At 40.0% G+C, this 19,620-nt stretch overlaps 1 protein-coding gene across 5 annotated transcripts in view; it reads left to right on the top strand.

Annotated features, from left to right (window-relative positions):
* Positions 1 to 19,620, top strand: part of tns2a (tensin 2a) — a 75,676-nt gene that overhangs the window by 32,573 nt on the left and 23,483 nt on the right. For 4 of the 5 annotated variants that reach the window (XM_044113644.1, XM_044113630.1, XM_044113613.1 and 1 more), the window contains exons 2-5: positions 1,242 to 1,347; positions 1,515 to 1,552; positions 17,921 to 17,959; positions 18,382 to 18,423. In XM_044113644.1, coding sequence (XP_043969579.1) covers positions 18,421 to 18,423 — 3 coding nt within the window. In that variant the 5' untranslated portion in view covers positions 1,242 to 1,347; positions 1,515 to 1,552; positions 17,921 to 17,959; positions 18,382 to 18,420. The remainder of the gene's footprint in view (positions 1 to 1,241; positions 1,348 to 1,514; positions 1,553 to 17,920; positions 17,960 to 18,381; positions 18,424 to 19,620) is intronic. The other variant, XM_044113621.1, reaches the window with a different exon arrangement.

Here is a 19,620-nt window from a genome sequence, read left to right as displayed (position 1 = left end):
ACATGTCATTGTGGCCTAAATCCCAGCATTACTAGCAGTTTCTTGATCTCTGATAGAAGGAGAAAGAAAATCTTGGAGCATTTTTCAGTCGACAGTTGAGGCAATGCTAAAATTCATGTGCTCTTCGTAAGTATGCTATTATGTGTCAAATATGTTACATGTGTGTGTTCACAATCTTTGTTATTAAATCTCAGGATGATTATCACATAACCTGCACTTAATCCACACTGAGTCTTTCTCCAAAATTAGTTTGTAGATTTGAGTTTCAAGACTAGATTTGCCTGATGATGCTAAGTTTAAAATCAGAAATATGAGAAAATTGCCAGCATTCTTTTTTTTTTAGTGGACCTCATCCTTTTCCGTAGATATGCCATGTGTTCATATACAACATGAATTCCCAGATAAATACAGAGTAGTTTGTGGCACTAAATTTGCTACATTAAAATTTACTGCTGATTACTTGCAATCTTCCAAAAGACGTGTTCATATTTAATTTTTTTCATTTCTGAACATCTTCAGTTCTTTATCTTCAGATGAGCCCTTGCTTATTGGTGTTGTAGCGTTCAAATTCACCAAAGAGTCTCTGGAGGAATGGCTGCAGCACGTGCACTGCTGTCCAAACTGACGCACATGTTCACATGAGAAAAGGACCTGCTTCATTTCTCATGGTTTCACATTGTCCAGCTGTCTTTCAGCCGTTGGATCAGCTGAAATTTCTTCTTTTTTTTTTTTTTTTTTTGACCTGTAAAAATCTATTCATATTTTTCCTTTTCTTGCACCCACACAGTTAACACACAAAAACCCAAACAGAAATGGGATTATAAGGGAGGCATGGGCGGGAATCACGAGGATTATTACTGGAAGACTGTTACACAACCAGAAGAGAAGTTCAAGAGGCAAAAGGTGCAGAGAACTGATGCTGCTATTGTTGTGTACATACAGAGCTTTCATGCACGAAGAAAAGTCAGTCAGACGAACAGGTTAAAGCTGGTCACTCAGGGCTCCTGTCATAATTACAGACCTCTAGGTCACTCATGCATTGCCTCATTGCTTTGGTTTTGTAAAATAACTCTGTTTCCAGTGTCTATGTGGCTCCTGTTAGACATCTGAGGTCAAAACAGGATTCTTTCAGTGTTTCTGTGAGCAGGCATCCACATATTGCTGCACTCTAGCCAGTATCAGGTGTCTGTACTCAGTCATTCAGCGGTGTGTGTGTGTGTGTGTGTGTTGTTGTTTAACAGGCAGGGAAGGGAGAGCCCCATGTCTTCAAGGAAAAGACGTTCAAGAAGAAACGGCAGTGCAGCGTGTGTCGACAGAACATCGACAACGTGGGCTCCTTCTGCAGAGGTAAGAATGTTACTAGGCTGAATAGTTTGGACAAAAGAATCAATGTAAGTTCAAATAAGTTACAGCAGTTTGATGAGCGTTTGTCTGTGGAGATAAAAAACAGACTGGGCTGTTTCTACTTGACTAAATTGAAACATTTTTTTCTGTCATTTTTATGTTTCTTTCAGTATGCAAGACTGGCACCCACAGGAAGTGTGAGGGCAAGGTAAGAGTCATCCACAAAAACTTTGCAAAATGGTGGAAGATTTAAATGGCAGAGAGTAAATATGGCACATGTGAAGCACGGAATGTATTTCTTATGCAAGCTTCCACTTATAGTCAGAAATCTACATTCATTTACAAAGAGGTCTGGATGCCACATTTGGAATACATATATTGATTTCTAAAAACTAATATCATGTTCACAAGTTAGATTTTGTTGTTACTGTTCTCTAATCTCCACAAAATAAAAATGATACTTACACTTAGTGTTACTTACACTTTGGGGTTACCGCCAATCAGCGTCAAGGAAAATGAAGAACGCAATAGTAGATTGGCTGCTTTGCAAATGCCAGGCAATTTCATGCCTAGTGACGAGGTATTCAGCTTCCCAAGCTGCATTTTAGACATGGTGTATGGAAATATCTACCAACAGGCAGATTTTCCAGGAATAATTTGGCATAATTAATAATTTTGAAAAATCTGCTAATAATAGGGAAATGCACTAATAGTGAAATAGTGAATAGAGTACCCTATTGAAATGGCATGTTGTATGATCATTCTACTCCAGTGATTGCACTTATTCCTGACTGGGTTATTGATTTAAGTTAATTTACAAAAAAAAAAAAAAAAAGTTAAGGTTATGGTTTATTTTGGTGGTTAGAAGCGGTGTGAGTCAAAACATCCTCACAGTGGTGGGCACATTTCTATTACTCAGCTCATTTCTCATTTAGTATCTTAGTTAACTTTGAAAATGCACTTAGCTCAACTCCGCTAATGCGCTAGTAGCAGAACTTTTTTTCAGTCAGCTGCCATCTTTGAAAACATTTAGCACATTTCCCCTAAATAAATTTTTTCAGATGAATTCTGAAGCCCTAAATTCCTTGGCTGTTTTGTAAAATTTGACATTTTTGTTGAAGTTTTGATTACATTCCTATGCTGACCCATATAAATGAATGTTTGCTGGCTTAAAAGGAGCTCTACTTCTCAGAACTCCAAATGAAATGCATGATCTCAGCAAATGAGTGCCTTAAGGGCTGTTTCACAAGAACGCTGGGATAAAGGAAACGCTGTGGGAGTAGAACAAATGTGAAATCGTCCCAGAGCACCTCGACCCCTCTGATTCACTGGTAACCCAAAATGCAGACACTCATATCTTGCTTGATGAGGTTGAACCCCTAGCAGATAGTTGTCCTTGTCCTTACTGTACATCTTTAGCAACTCTGAGCTTCAGGAACAACACAGACATACACGTTGAGATGGATAAGTAAACTATTAATATTGGGGTGATGTGTGAAGCAACAAATGACAAAGTTCTGTAAAGCCAGAAGTCTCCAGATTGCTGCCAATAAAAAGGCTGCTGAGCCACATTCCTCAGAAAGAGCTCCGAGCCTGTCTAGAGCCCCACACCGTCGCTTGTGTGAAAGAGCCATTGATGGAGAGATGGTATAATGAATAGACAGAAGGATACAGGGGGAAGAATGCCAGGCATGGCAGTGGAAGCTTGGAGCCTTGGCGAGCAGCGGGCGAAGGAGAAAGAGCCAAGGGCGAAGGCATGTGGCAAAGACTTTCTCCTATATCAGAGGAGCCGAACCTTGAGAAATTCAGGGATCAAAGGAGGCTCAGAGATAGCACAAGTATAACAATTAAAACCAGATGTTAAGGACAGACTATCTGGTTGCTTTCATCAAGGAGGACATTTTCTTTGCACAAGATCTTACATTGTTTAGCTTTTATCATATTTTATCTAATCAGACTCAAGTAACCACATGGGGGAAAGACACATCTTTTGTGCAAGTTTTAAATCCTTTAACTTAGACCCCTCAAGGAAACTTACTGACAAAAAAAAAAATTCAAAGATGAATTGTCTTACGACACCCCCGTTGAAGACTACATGAATTTTCCTCCATTTTGACACAGCAGAATCAGAAGGAAAGCTGTTATTCCTAATGTAACTGCAGCAGTAGGTTGCAATGAGGGGAGACTGAACACAAAAAATGCCACAACTTACAGATCTGTACATTTGTAACATGTTCCTGCTCCCACACAATTGTCCTAAATTGTCGTAAAATAAAATACATTAAAGTCTGTGATAGTGACATGACAAATTTTGAAGAAGTTCATTGGGTGTGAATACTTTGGCATTATCATATTTAGATAAAATAAACATAGTTGAATAGAAAGACTTGGTTTCAGAGAGGAAGATTGGGATGTTATCCAGGAATGGTCTGATGAGAGTTTGTTGTCTGGGAGTTAAACAGTGATATCCATCGCTGCTAGCCAGGAAGGGAGAGATTAGATAAGGCAGGGTGGGGAAAGCATGGTTGCCATGTCTGTCATTGCTGTTATCTAACCTTGCATGATTTGGGAATTTGGGTAATGATGGAGAAGGGATGGATGGTACTGGATTATAAAAAAGGACGTTTATTCACTTTTCAAACTAACTCAATGTTCACCTTTGAGCAACATCTGTGGTGTGTGAGGCAACCCGTTTCTCCCCAGACTTCTGTTACTTCTGTAAACATGATGACAAATCGTCTCACTATCACACTGGTCACCATCCTGTCTGTACATCTGCTCCATCTCTGTGGAACCACTTACCACCACCTACACACACTTTTTGTAAACTTCCTCCCCTGGAGAGTGGTTGGTGGTAATAGGTAGCCAGTTTACAGCTTTTCTTTTCTTTTCTTTCTCCCCTGTCATTCTGGTTCCTAGTCTTTGCCCACAAGGCCAACCCCCTCTAGCTGGCCCAACTCTGTTCCATTAAAAACACCCAGACTCTTTCACAGAGACCAACAGAATGCTGTAAACAGTTTTTTTTCTGCATGTTTCCTCTCAGAGAACAGTTTCCCCTGCATCTTTGATCCCAAGTGGAAAATTTAGTCTACAGGGAGCAGATGAAGGGGTGGTAGGGAGAGTGACTGAGGCCCCGGTGGCAGAGGAGGATGGGGGGAGGATTCATAGAGGAACAGTGGAAAGAGGAAGGATTAAAATGAGTGAAATTCAGCCCATGACGAGTTGACTAGCCTGTTTAATTAAGCAAGAGGAAGCATTTCCGCTGGTCCTGGGGGGGAGAAACGACTGGATGTTTTAGTGTCTGCTCAGGTTAAAGTCTGAGTCAGATCAACAGTGATTAAATAATGATTTCAACTGGATCTGACTGCGTGACTGAGAGGCAGATCAGAAGACTTGAGTCCATGTAATACCTCACCTCTTTTACCCTGATTTAATGTCATTAGGAGTCGTCATCAAAATTTCCCCAACGAAATGGGAACCCCCTTCAAGATGGTGTTTCACTTAAACAGATGAAACATCCATTTTTGGGATTCTGATGCTATGACAATGACAAAAATACTTTGACTGCATTGTGTTGGGGTAAAAGTTTGGTGTAGAGGGGAATATAGCGTGGGATAGAGGTCTGCATATTTTGGTATCAAGTCAATACAAGGCCAGTTTCACCAATACCAATACTGATACCGATACTTTTTATTTAAGTCTGATGTATCAAACTTGTGACCTTTAAGTTTTTTTGTATTTTTCTTTCTTTGAATTATTTTGTTCAAGCCCAGGACAGGTTTCTAAGAAATACTATAATAATGTATGATTTGTATGCATTTTTCTTAAATAAAGTGCAAAAGTTATGATGGAGAGCAAATTAAAGGTAGAGTTTTTGAAGGTGGAGTTGAAAAACCACAATACAAAAGTAAAATTTCAAGAGGGAATCGGAAACTAAAGTATCAATTCTACAATGCTATTATCGATCTAATACTGATACTGATTTGGTACAGATTTTGTTGATATTTTGGATTGATCCATTCACTTCTGGTCATCAAGCTGACATTCTTTTGGCTTCATTCACTAGCAGATTTCTTTGAATAAAGGCAACGAACAACCAAATAGGTGTAAAGACTAGATAAGTTCAAACTTTGCTGATTTTCTTTATGAACACAGAAGAAAAGATCCACACAAGTATTTAGAAATCAAGATACCGTCGTTTTCATGTGAAGAATAACTTGATTCAAAATTCAACTACAGCTGAGTAAGTCACTGGTAAGTGTCATGGTTTCTGCTCACAACCCAAGAATCTTCAATTACTTTCACAGCGTTTATCTACAATCATAAACCAATGAATGTAATGGGACTGCAGGTTTAGCTTGTGCCTCAGAGCTGAATTTATAAGCTTAGGAGTTCATAGTTCCTACAGGAAAAAAGCTTGAGCAATGAGCCGGCCCACAGATGTTGTGTCTTGGCACCGCAGATGCTGTGTGTTTCAGTGATTTCAATCCTTCCGTCCCTCAGGATTCCTCCCCGGCCCTCCTTGTTGTCAGTTCCCTTATCCTCTAAATATGATAGAATGCATGCTGTGTATGGGTTCTGGTGCTGGCTCATCCCTTTACAAGAAGAGGTCCAATCAAGTCCAGATACGGTGGAAGTGGGGGAGGACATAGTGGTGGTGCAAAGCAACATGACCCGCCTCATGTTTTCCTAACATCAGGACTTTCATCAGGACAGTTGTGGTTACAGTCGAATCCCGAAGGCTCTCCGTTTTCTTTTTTCTTTCTGTAGAGAAAAGAAAACACACAGACCTCCTCCGTCCTGCTCATCATTGTGTTCTGTTTGAGTCCTCCAGAAGATTCTAAAACTCATGTATCCAATCTCCTTCAGACCCAAAGCATACCAAAGGAACGGAGCGATCGAAGCGATGAGGAGCTGGAGCAATGGAGTAATGGCATGTTTTCCCGACAAGCATGCAGCTGACCCCAGCATCCCAGTTACGCGGCAGACTTCCTGTCAAACTGAAAGCAATTGCTCAACAAATGCGAACATGTCACAGATTGCTGTTAAAAACATGTCAGCCGGATCAAGCTTGTTAGCTTTTCGGCATAACTCCATCCCAGAAGTTCTATGGTACATAGCTGTACTAATTGTTTTTAGAAGGTTGTGTTTTTGGGTCGGTGGGGTAAAAGGGTTCTCAGTGACGCCAATAATGAGTAATCTTTGTGGCCTTGAGCCCAGACTTCTGGTTTCCCTCCCCACAGACCCAGACCTTCACCCAATCCTGATGTAAGTCAGCGTGAGTCATTGTGGATAACAGGAAGCTAGTGGATCTTTCAGTGTTACAGCGACCATGACTGTCTCCTCTGACCAAAGCAGACCCCTTATTATCACAGACAGCTCTGGTAATTGCTGAGATAGGGCAGTGTGTTTTAACTTCAAACTCTATGTCTGTCTGTCTGTGTGTGTGTGTGTTGCCAAGTAAATGAAGAACCAAGTGCATGATCAGAGTTGATGAGAGTTAAAACCATAAACGGGACAAGAAACGCAGCCAAGACAGGATTTAGCCAGTTCACTCTGAGTGTGAGTCTGTGGGAAAAAGTTAAGAGCATTCATTCATCATAAACTCTTCATATTTGATTTATTAATAAACCTCTAGAAAATATGGCATGCATTTGTAATCAGTTCCCTCTACTCTGACAGCCCTAAATAAAATCCAGTGCATTCAGTAGACTTCAGACTCTTAAGATAATGGCAGATACTTTTGGTTACATATTCAAGCAATCCTACAGCGGCATGTAAAAACAGGTGCAACAACACAAATCGTAAAACAAAAACGGCATAAACAAGATACACAATTCAAATGTTTGTTATTTTGTTTGATTTCTAAGGAAAATGACATGAAATAATTTTTTGTTGTTGTTTTAACATTTTAGGCACTTGTGGCTTTTATTTGTCAGTAATCTGACATGAAGAGGCACATACTGTGCAATATTAAAAATAGTAACGAAGTCGGTCCTTAGCCCGGTCACTTCCCATTACCTCCCCATTACCTCTGGATCCCAGTACCAGAGGGCTAATCCCAAAGTACCTGCCTACAGTCCTCCCTTCCCCAGGCACTCACCTGGAGGCCACCAATGTAATTGGAAAAATAGTGAAGAAACTGGTTCTCAACCAGACTGATTCAGCTCCAAGCCAAGTGCCTCCCTATTACCTCTGGATCCCAACACCAGAGTGCCAAACCCAAGGGAGGAAAAGGCATGTGGCAAAGGTACTGCGGACAGGACTCGCATCAAGGTTTATAGCCTCAATATAAGGGACACCTGCTCTGACCACTGCACCATGCGAGGCCGTGGTTCAGCATATCATCGCATGGTGCAGCCGTGCAATAGGGTTAGTGGTGGTGTGATGGTGTGTGCTAAGATTGGGTTAGCTGTGGTGGTGTGTGCACAGCTGTGGTGGTGTGTGCTAAGATTGGCCTTATCGCTGAAGTAAAGAGTTCTCAGAAAGTTCCTTTTCCTTGCTCTCTGCTGCACAACCCTCCAAAACCCTTCCCACAAAACTAGCTGGTCTCCTGTGATGTTGGGTTGTTTCTCCACCATTAGAACAGCTGTAGCACACTGACAATCTTCAGCTTTAACATTGGCATGTGCTGAGCAGAAAAAAGGTTGTGAGCAACACGTACATGAGCTTGATTTATACTCCTGACTGATTGATTGTTTCTAGCTGGGAGCGGTGCATTTCTCCAGATAGTAGACTACCAGGAGGAGACTGGGAAGCTTGTGTTTTCATAGACTATAAGTCTCATATTCAATGGTCAAGACACAGTACAAGTTTTAATAAATGTGTAAAAATTATATTTTAAGTAGTTATCTGTCATTTTCCTTCAATTTCACAACCATACAAAAGTATTCACACCCTTCAAACTTTAGAAGAACTGTTGGCTACGTCGACATCCACTATGCATGAGTCACACACAGATTTTAGGTCATGATATCATTTGATAAACATCAGCCTCTGTATGGAAGAGTTGTTTTTTGTGGGTGTGTGTGTGAAGAATCAGGTTCTGTTCTGCCTCAGCCCTCATCACGATAGTGAACCATCAGAAAAAAAAAGACATCACAAGAAGAGAATGATGATTTTGACCACTGACATGTTTTGTTTGAGAACTGCGGTGTGCTGCAAACTGAGACAGCTCCTGAAGCAGTTGTTGACAAAGCTCGTCTGGTGAATCTGAGCGCACCCATACATATGCTAAACACTGTTTACATTGTGGGGATCTGCAAATATAGAAACAGGAGGAAACGCTGGGCTTTCTGGAATTATGTGCTTGTGTGCGCATCAACAGGATGAATGGCAGAGATGGACCTCAACCACAAAATGTAGACATGGATGCAAGGAGTGAATCTCTGTAATAACAGCCGGTATCGGTTGGCTCGCAGGAACTTTTTCCATTGTTGATGTCTTCCTGCTTTGTTTGTTTACCCACATTTATTTTTATCTGCCATCCAACTTTCAACGCTTGTTTGGCTCGGGAGGAAGATAAAGATAGTTGGATGAGAATGCTATGGTATGGTTTGTGTTTTTCACTTCGGCTTCGGAGATGTACTGAGAAACCCTCAAAACACAAACATGGCTGTGGTTGTGTTTTCCATTTGCACTCCAATTTGGACACTTCTAACTCTAGGTTTTAGAACCTTTTGAGGAATAAAGAACCTCACTAACATAAGTGAATAGTCTCTTTTTCATTTTCCAGCACTAGCCACTCAGTTGCTAATGGTCAGATCAGTAGCTAGCCTTGCAATGGGTATAGCCTCCTGTAACAAGGAAGTAGCCACTGCTGGGTGGAAGTCTTAATTTTGTCCCCAAAACTGAATCATACTAAAAATAATTTGTCAATACCAATATTTGCTGAGATGAGTGAACCATAAGACAACTTCCTTTGATCAGCTGAAACCAAAGTGGAGATGTCTGCTCATAAAGCATACCTGGGTGTTTGGAGAAAAAACAATCCCAGCACAACCCATAAACCTCAGAGCAATTGATTTGGACACATGGCATTCTAGAACTCCTTTCTGTCCTAAAGTTATCAAACAATAAAATTAAGGTCACCTGTAACATATTCAAGTAAACAAAAATTAGGTTAACAAGAGGAAAACAAAATTCTGCAACGATGTGAGAGTCTGGATACGCAATGGACAGGATGCTTTTCCATCCAAAAACTGTTCATCAGTGTCTCGTTAAGAGATTACAAGAAAATCTGTCTTCCTAGAAGCAACAAAATCAATCTGTGGCAATTTGTTTTTTTGTTGTTTTTTGCAGACCCCTGTAGATATGTAGTGAACATCAGAGCTCTGCAACAGGAAACTGGCTCTTGCTTGGTTGTGAAAACCTCTCTGCATGGAGCAATGTGTCCTCTCAGCTGCTTGGAGCAAAAATAAAATGAGGGGATGACCTTTTTGTTTAACACAGACTGTGGGAACCCAAGGAAAGGAGTTGGAATGGAACATTTGGCATACAGTGAAAAATCTAAAAAACAATATTTGCTCTCACAAACACTACAGCAGTATTTTTTCACTTTACTGAATGCTTTAGTTTTAACGTTAGGTCATCTTTCGTGAATTAGGTTGGGCACCCTTCTAGTTTTCTCGTTAGTGTTCACCTTGTAGTGAATAAGGATGTTTTTATACCTGATAGTCCAGCAGACTTGGTTCGAATGGAGACCAAAGTTTGGTACATTTTCAGTTTGTGCGATTTGCATTGTGTCAAACAAACTAAACCTTTTGAGCAACCTGTGGTAATGACAGAAAAAATACCTCTTTTATTAATAAAAGAAAAAAAATGGTGATGTATTAAGCTGACCTATAATCCAAACGTGGAGTATGTTTTGATACATTGCATGTCTCATAATTTATTAGTTTATAAACCAACATTAGACGGAGGAGAGGATCAACTCTGTCATTACTCCACACAGAGGACTCCACTCACTCTTTGCTGTTTCCCATTCTTGTTTTCTTGTTGTGTTTACCCCTGAGCTCATGTGGGGGGTATATGCTCCTGTCCTGTATGTTATGTTTAATGAGACTTACAGGTCTGGCTGGGTAAAAACTAACATTTTGTGTTAGGGATAGGATTTCTCTGTGTTTCCGTGTGAATGAAAACATTTCTGGAATTGGTCCAGTGAGGTTGTGGGTGTTTTTCCAAACTGACAACCCATTTTATAAAAAAATATTCCCATGTTGGCGAGGCTATGGACATTTGAGGTGGATTTTAGGGAGTGTTTTATGACCAAGCCATGCAAACCACCCTCAGAGATGTCATAAGAAAAATCCTGCAAGTTTGTGGAAATGCATCCATCTACATCTCAGCTTCAGAGACCTCATTTTAAAAAGCTAAAGTGCCTTAAACTGTTCAAAATTTGTTTTGGATGAGATCATTTGAATGCTTTTCACAAAGAAATGCAATTAGAAGAATTTTATGGATCGCTGTTGTTGCTTGAAGTCTCTTGTAGTTTGTTTATTTTGAGACGTATTTGAGACGTAGTGTCATAGAACTGCAGTTAATTTTGAAGGATTTCTATCATCTAGTCCAAACTTGCTCTCCTTACTCTAGAATCTTACATGCTGTAAGTGTTAGTAAAGCAGCTACTTCTCACCCACAATGACTTTATTCAACAGGTGGATGTGAAATTCTCCCAGAAGTACAATCTACAGCTGGAAGCATTGACTTTTCACTTTATAACTGTAATTCTGCTTTTTTTTTTTTTTAAACAGATTTAAATGACTTTAATCGTCTCAGACAGCTGTTTGAACTCTTACAGAAAACAGGTGTACAACACAAAGAACCAGCAGAAAGTTCAAAGTGCTGACAAGCTGGAGCAATATTCCCTTCAGGGAAGTAATGGAGCCTGTGTTGCCGTGGGGAAATCCGTGAAGGACTTTGGTACGCTAACAAGAAAGCCTGTTTGAAAGCAGCTAGGGTAACTTGGAAATATCCTCTTCAATTTGTAGCCACAGTAGGTGATGATCTCTGGTTTTAACTGACATCTCTAGGCTGTTTTCTGTTTGTCCGTGGACGCTGAAATGTTTCAGTTTCGTTTCACTTTCACGGCCCCGAAAGTTTAGTCTCGGATCACTGCGATGATGAAGCACAAAGGTCAGAGCCAGCATCAACTTTCACTGATTCCTCTCAGCTTTCTATAATTCCCTCTGATTGGCTCTCCTGTGGGGAATTTTAGGCTCAAGTCTAAATATTAAAAGAAAATCCCCACTAACTGCAGAAACTTGACACATGGTTTGAGGATCTGGATTGGTTGCAACTGTTTTCTCATGGCTTCAGACTCTTAGGTTTTGCTCTTCCTCCTCTTGTGTGACAAGCTGCTGTTGTAGGAAGTTGGTCTGGTTTCCAGAGATAGATAGCTTTGTCTAAGGTTTGCTCCCCTATGGTGTCAGACCCACAGTCTTTTATTACACCACTGGTTTGGCTTTGTGTGGCGTTTTCCTGTCTAACATGATTCACCAGACTCCTCCTTGCTGTTTTTGTTAGAAGAACAAGAGCACTATGGTAAAAGTGGGTAACTTAGTGCTGACAGTAACAAGAGGTCAACTTCTTTTTAAAACCTTACAGCTCTTAAATGAATTTAGATGGCAGGCAGCAGCCAGCTGATTCAAATCAATTCATATCATAAGACTTAATATGGTTCTTGCACTTTACAGTACAAAAAGAATTTCCTGAGCGAAACTTTCAGCAGGACGTTTGAAAAAGTGTCCTGCTGTCCTGAAGTTTTCACCATTCACCGAATGATTTGTCTCCAACAAACCTCTAAATGCAAACCATTACAAATGTATGTCTTATCAGAGTCAGCTGGGCTGCAGTCTTACAGTTTTTACTCATTCAAGTTAATTGGAGTTTCCAGGAATTTCTAGTTAGCATTCCATGACTTCCTTTTGTCATTAGGTGTACTGCGTTGTAGAGGTCTGTTTCTGTTAGCCACTGGTCAGCAGACTGGAAATGGGTCTATATTTATCTTGAAACAACACACAGCAAGTAGAATAGTAAGGAACTGGTGAAAAGAACCTCCAAAGTGCACACTTGAAGAACTGAAATCTTGGGATCAACCAATTTCTATAACAACCATTAGATATTTTGTCGCCTGCTATTACAATTGTAAACATAGGGAGTTAGCTAGACACTAATGGGACCTTAACTTGACCGGTGGTCATTGGTTAGACAAGATTAAATTGGCTTTTTGGCAACAAATGCTCCAGGTGGGTTTGGTGTGAAACAGAAGTGGAGTGGAGGACATGTGATGCTGTGAGAACCTTGTTAGAACGTGTGTCATCATAAGACTTGTTAGACTCTGCAAGAACCAAAATACGCCAACCGGGCCTAACAGTCGGTGTATTTTGGCTGCATATACAACAGAGATGAAAATGTGACTTCTTGGCTGGAGTTTTATTTTTTATTGTGTCAATGTGGGACAAATCTTCCACATGTGGAACCTCATGGTGGTTTTTTGTTGTTTTGTTTTTTTCAAAACAAGTATCCTTGTTCTTTTATTTTCTCTGCTTGTTATTTTGACTCAGTCTTTGTCCATTGTGCGTTTTGTACTGTCTTTCAAAACTTTGTTTTATTTTCTATCATTGCGCACAAAAAATGTTTTCATCAAATGTAAAACCTGTTCATCAGAGAGCGGTCTGTTGTGTGTGTATGACACAATGTTTAGCACACTTTGTTGGTGGTCTAGTGACCGTGTGACAGAAGTAAAGATCTTAATTTGCTTATAGGTATGTGTATACCTATGATAGGTATGTTATAGGTATGTGTCAACAAAAATATCTACATTGTAAGATATCATAACTAATCTCAGAGAACCAAGTATTCTTGAACAGATGAGGGAATGCAAAAGGAAAAGACACAAGTTTTTAACTGGCACAAAGTTGAAAGCTTCACTGGATTGGCTTGATAGTTAGTTAGAGACTACAGCTGCACCATTTCTCTCTTTTTATTACCGTACAATCCGTAATAAAGAAGCTGAGAGCTTCTCTCTCCGAAACAGCGCTGCTCATTCACGATCCTTCTGCTGCATAAATTACCACATGTGTTCCTGCTGCTCCTGATTAAACTCACAATTAAACTCCTCCTTCCTGAAGAGCTCTCTGATAGCAGACAGCATGTCCGCGGTCCACAGCTAAGCTTTATTTGCTGCTTGCAGTTTTCAGTGATGTAGCTCAGCTGTGAATCAAATGGTTTCCATGCTGTCTGTGCCCTGATCGGTCCTGCTGGTACTACCCCTGAAGTTGGTATGAAAATCTGAGAACAGACAGACTGAGCCGTGCCGGATTTGCTAATGGAAAAAGAAACTGGCCGAGGCGGACCGAGACCGTACTGGTTAGGGGTGGTCTAATGGAAACGTGCCTTCAGCTGCCGACACAAAGGCAGAACATAGAAAAGATCCTTAAGGTCTGTCAAGAGTTCTGTGGACAGCGCTATTCTCAATTCCTTCTGCCAAGGGCTACTATGACTCATGGCATCTTAAAAAGATTAACTACAAGTTCTTTTAGAACCAAAAAAATTACACAGTAAGGGGGTACAACGTTACAAAACCTACTTCTTCCCAGAGTTCATCCAGGAGGCAAATCTTAAGATCAACGGCTGAGATGAGACTGGACCCCAGATGAGGCTGGACCACAAATTGAAGGAAAAACCACCAACAATTTCTCAGCCTGAAACTCCTCTGGGATCGCTGGGGAAAGCTCCAGCTGACAACTTCATCAAGCTGTTTGAGAGAATGTCAGGCATTCAGCTGATCTTAAACCTGAAATGCGAACATTTGCAGAATCTAAGATAGAAAATGGTGCTTGCTATTAAAATTTAGGGCTTCATTTAAATGCTCTGTGTCTTTCTAGTGTACACATACCCCATATTTTGCAGGTATTCCCACATGGACGAACTCTAACATTTCCCCAACATTTCTCACAATAACACCATACCAAGGCTGCTACCTCACGCTGTAGTTATCCCTCTCAGAGCCCACAGCTCTTAAGCCCTGCTTTAAAGGGAGAGTGAGCTGTGCATTATCCATTTGCTATGCTTCTTTCAGCTTTGATGGATCAAAGAGCATGTTGGGAAGCCAGGAGAGTTAGGGCCACTGCAGCCAAACAAAATGATGTGAGAGTAAGATGACAGAGGGCTGGCAGTGGGAGGAGGAGGAGAGCAAGGATGGAGCTGGACAGAGAGGAGACGACAGAGGAGGACAGGAGAGGAGAGGGTCAAGGTCTCCAAAGACTTATCCCCCTGGACTAACCTGAGTCCAGGTGGACTCAGCTGATTGGAGGAAGGGTGAGTGTGCAAAGATTGAAGCAAAGGAATGAATGTACTTTGGATCACATTACTTGAAATTGGATTGAAGTATCTGACAAAGTAAATCCAGAGCAAGTTGGAGTTAGTCTTGACTCTAGTCTGTTAATGAAAACCTACAGAGAATGTTGGAAGAAGGCGGATCCAAATTTGGAGAGTTGGAAAAACGGGAAGCATTTTGTCTGAAGCAGATTACAAGAGGAAATGAAGCGAGGAAAGAGGAAGGAAATATTGGAATCGGGAGATGAAAGACAGAGGAAGTAAGTCTAAGATAGGAGAATTTTCCACTTATTGACCCAAAAAACAAAATAGAGGATATGAAGGACATCAAAAGAGGTATTCAGGGTTCTCTAGTCTGGAAAAGTCCATCCATCTATCTTGCTATCATCCTTTTAACTTTCTGTCCATCCGTTCTCTGATTAACAATTCAGTTCAGAAATACTTCATTTATGCCAAATCAAAATTAAATTGACCTACTCCAACCTGTTGCCACCCTAGGAACTGCAATTCTAGCAAGTTCCATATTTTAATCCCATCCATTGTAGAAATATTTGCCAAAATTGCACTTAAAGTCTGTAAGTGCAATTTTTCTTCGACAAGAAAAATGTACAGAATTGTTGGGCATTTGGGGAAGAAAGCATTGGTGAAACCTGAATAAAAAAGAAGATAACGCAACAGAAACCCAAATCACCCAGAAACATTAAAGAACACACATGCCAGCTGGGAAGTGGACAGAAATGGAAAATGATGTGTTCAGGATAAGAAACAGGAAAAGAGGAATGATATTTATGGATGGAGACAGAGGTGAGGATAAAAGAGCAGAGCTAAAGAGAGGAGAGTGGGTGGAGGTTCAGTGAACAGGAAGTTTGTGCGTAAGTGTTGGCCAGTGGGGATGGAATCTGCTGCGGTGGGGGGTGTTTTTACTGGCCCTTGCATGGCTCCTTGACTGGCCACTGAGAGAGAAGGATGACGAGGAAGAAATGGAGGAGAAAAATAAAGAAAAGGTGGTAGTAAAGAGAAAATGAGACCAATATGTTCACAGGCTCAGCAGTGTAGATAAAAACTCATTCATGCCAACAAAACTGGTTTGATTGGTTACATGAGTCACAATAATTGGAGCTCTGACACAATATAGACCATGAAAAGAAACTTCTCTATGTCAGACGTTCTATGAAAAGTGAAGATGGGTACAGATAGGTGCCAATCTGTATCAGGACCCAGACTTGGTCCTGAGGACAAACGATAGACAGATTTTAATTTCAGCCCTATGTGGTTGCTGAAAAGGAGCATCTATTCTCATAGTTGTTCATACAGAAACATAGTCAAATTAATCATTTGATAGCCCAAACATTCTTGCTTCAACTTTCATCAAACAAGACGCGTCTCTGAATTTAGCTCTTTATCAGTTCCTCAGCTTTCCTGTTGATGTCTGATATTTCGTAGGAGCGGCAGTGAGCAACCGAGCCCCACGCTGAAAGAAAGGAGAACAGAGGCTAACTCAGATTGCCTGCGTGGTGACACACCCCCAGGATCAGGGCCGCAGGAACTTCCCCTCTGTGCACAATGAAATCTAGACAAACCCTTGCCCTTTTCCTGTATCCAAATAAACAGTCCAAAACGGGCTCTTTGGCCAAAGCTCGCACACACGTGTGTTTGCGTGCGGATGCACGCGTGACACTAAGCGTGCATGAGTTACATAAGTGTGTTGTGGGTGTCAGCCCCTTTCTATTAGAGCTAGCTGTCCAGCTCTGGCTTCCTGTGGTTATGGTTCACTGACCTGTCGGGCCGTAGAGAACATGGGAATCAAACACGTCGCTCTGCTTGTGGGTCTCCTCTCCAGCTGTTTCCTCATGTCTGCCTCCATGTTTGCACATACCTCACATGTAACAAACAAGCTCTTCAACATAATTAAGACTTGTATTTGACACTTACAGTAAGTGCTCTTTTTTCAGTTTAGCTCAGCATTCTTTTAGTTTTCACCATGGTTGGGAAATGTAGATGGTGACACTTTAAGTGTCTTAATTATTTGACAGTCAAATAATCCTGCACTGTAAAACTGGGTGAGTGATTCAAACTGATTATGCTAAATATTTTCAATGAAGTTTTTAAGAAACCACTTGTTCTTTAGTACTACTACTTTACTTATAAAGCACTTTTAAAACAATCTCAATAGCATTTAGCTACTACAAAGTAGTACATTCAAAATGTCTGATTTAATTTAAAATGTATGATTTGTAAAAACTTGTTACTGTAGTGACCTGTAAATATAATTTTTAATTCTTGAGGACTGTCCAGTTAATTACAGTCATATTCAATAAATTAGAATATTCATCCTGATGAATTTAATGTGTTGGATTAAAAATACCTTTTGAAAATAACCTTTAAGCAGTTATTAAACATGCATTTTCTTAAGCACATAATTTTACTTTTAATAATTTTTTTATTGGTCTGATGTAATGTTCTAATCTTAAATCGTGTTTTTATTAGCTGTTAGCAGAAAATCATCATGATTAAGAGAAATAAAGGTGTTAACACATCAGTCTTTGTCTAATCTGTGTCATGTGACTCACTTGGTGATGGAGTTACTGAAACATGAACTTTTCAACAACGTTCAAATTTTTTGAATGTCCTAAGCAGTTTTATTGTGATACAAAAATTCTGAACTAGATTAGAATTATTTTTGCCATGTTTTGCTTTGCAAATTCACTCAGCTATTTTTTTAGTTGCATTATATTGAATGAGTTTCCAAATTTTGACATTTATTGTGTAAAACAATCCCGATTTCAATCTATGCTGAAAAATAAATTTTATAACTATAAAACCAGAATGTAAAGGTGACAAGTTGTGAAGAATTAAGATTGCCCGTTAGCACAAGCTAGTTCATTAGCACAAGTTAGCTTGTTGTAAAACAGCTTTTGTTTTGAAATGTTGCTACCATTCATTTCAATTTAGAGAAATGAAATAAAACATACAAAATTGTCTCATCCTTTGGAATTTTGTGACAATCTTTCAAAATGTTTCAAATGTAGCCCTTATTTAACCTCAAGAATAAAAACCTAGCCACATTAATGTAAAATTTCACTCCATTTTTAAAAATATTTTGTGTTTATTTTGAAGGGAAACACTTGTCTTAAATGATTCCTAATCTTTCAACCAGATGTGTTCTACTGTAGAGTGGTGAAGGTGTTTTCTTTTTTGTCGGGTTACTTTTTTATGTGTCTGTTTTTGTGTGTTCCAGGTGACGTCTGCATGCATCCCGCCTCCCTCCAATGATCTGGTGAGTCCCCTCTGCGCAAACTTTCTTTTCCTCAAGAGCATTGTATGTACCGGAGAGGTTTTCCCACTCCGTCTATCCACAGTTGGGAAGCGTGGCTCTCCAAAACCACTGCATGGTTTTGTTTAGAGGCGAATTCCTTCTGGGAAGCCGAGCCCTCAGCTCGGTTGGAGCTCAGTTCATTTCTGGAGAGCTGTAAAATTTCCAGCTCGGGAGGTGGGGGAAGCAGTTGATGTTGCTGTAGGAAGTAGTTGTGTTTATCCATTAGGGAGTCTATTTGTTTAATTAACTCTGCTTTCCTTCCTCTGTTTTGCCTTTTCCTCTAACCCCTTTCCTCCCCTCTGTTGCCTCCCTTTACCCGGTTTCCTAACTCTTACTCTCATCTTTTCATTTTATCCAATCGCCTTCTCTTCCGTACCTCCCAGCAGCGTAGAGGAACAGCACCTTCTCGACACAACCAACACATGGTGAGCACTTTTTCACATTTACTCTTTCACCTCTTCGTCACTTTCACTAATCCCACTGTCCTCCTTTGTCAGTGACCCTAATCCAGATGTGAACTAAATAATCTAGATGTGAACTAAATATTCACAACTGGATTAGCGATAGACTGATACCAATACCGATCCAATGCAGAAAAACAGTCCTGAATTTACTTAGTTTCTTTTTTGAAAAATACAGATGTAAATTTACTAAATTACAAATTTATTTGATACTTCTGCACCAGTACAGAACTCTTAAATACACCAACAGCTTCACAAGCTTGGTCAAGCATTTAAGAACAACACAACTTTCAGTCGGTGCAACTAGGAGTAGAACAGTCAATGTAAAATAAGTAATAAACAGTAGGTTGACTACCTTGGTCAAACGTAAGATTAAATAGTCTTTCAAATGGTACATTAGGAATGTTAAATATAATGTAGAATAAATAATAACGCTTGATGTCGCTCAAAACACAGATTGGTCCAATTTGGGTCCAATTTCCAGATGCCTAAAAGTGTCATGGTTGTCTGCACAAATGTTTATATGCAAGTTCATACAACATGGGAATGATAAGGAAGGAAATGGAAGACTGTACCATATGGACTGAATCACCACTCAGAGAAGAAGCCATTACTCCAAAAGCAACATAAAAAGCCAGATTACAATTTACAAATTCACTCAGAAAGACCTTGACTTATGGAGACATGTTCTGTGGTCTGATTAAACTAAATTTGATGTGTTTGGCCAAAAGAGGCCATGAATACATTTGGGATAAAAAGGGAGATACCTGCAAGTCCGACAACACCATCTAAAACTGTGAAGTATTAAGTTGACAGCATTATGTTGAGTGAGTGTTTTGATGGCGTCATGAAAAGAGAACAGCAAGTGGAAATATTTATGCAACATCCCAAGATGTCAGCCAGAAAGTTGAAATTTTACACAAATGGGTCATTGAAGTGAACAGCAACCATAAGAATCCACTGATTTTATTACAAAATACCTTAAAGGCAACATATGTTAAACGTCATGAATGCACACTTTGCCACAGATTATGGATTTTAACATAGGGGTAACAAATTGCTAAAATCTGCTGAACCTGGTTGCCATGTTTCTTCCAGCATGTAATTAGTGCTTCTTGCATTGCGAATTTGAATTTAATAAGCAGCAGATAGAAACTGCAA

Source organism: Gambusia affinis, linkage group LG01 (genome assembly GCF_019740435.1).
Source record: "Gambusia affinis linkage group LG01, SWU_Gaff_1.0, whole genome shotgun sequence".
NCBI classification, from domain to species: domain Eukaryota; kingdom Metazoa; phylum Chordata; class Actinopteri; order Cyprinodontiformes; family Poeciliidae; genus Gambusia; species Gambusia affinis.
This window is presented reverse-complemented; position numbering and strand designations above follow the sequence as displayed.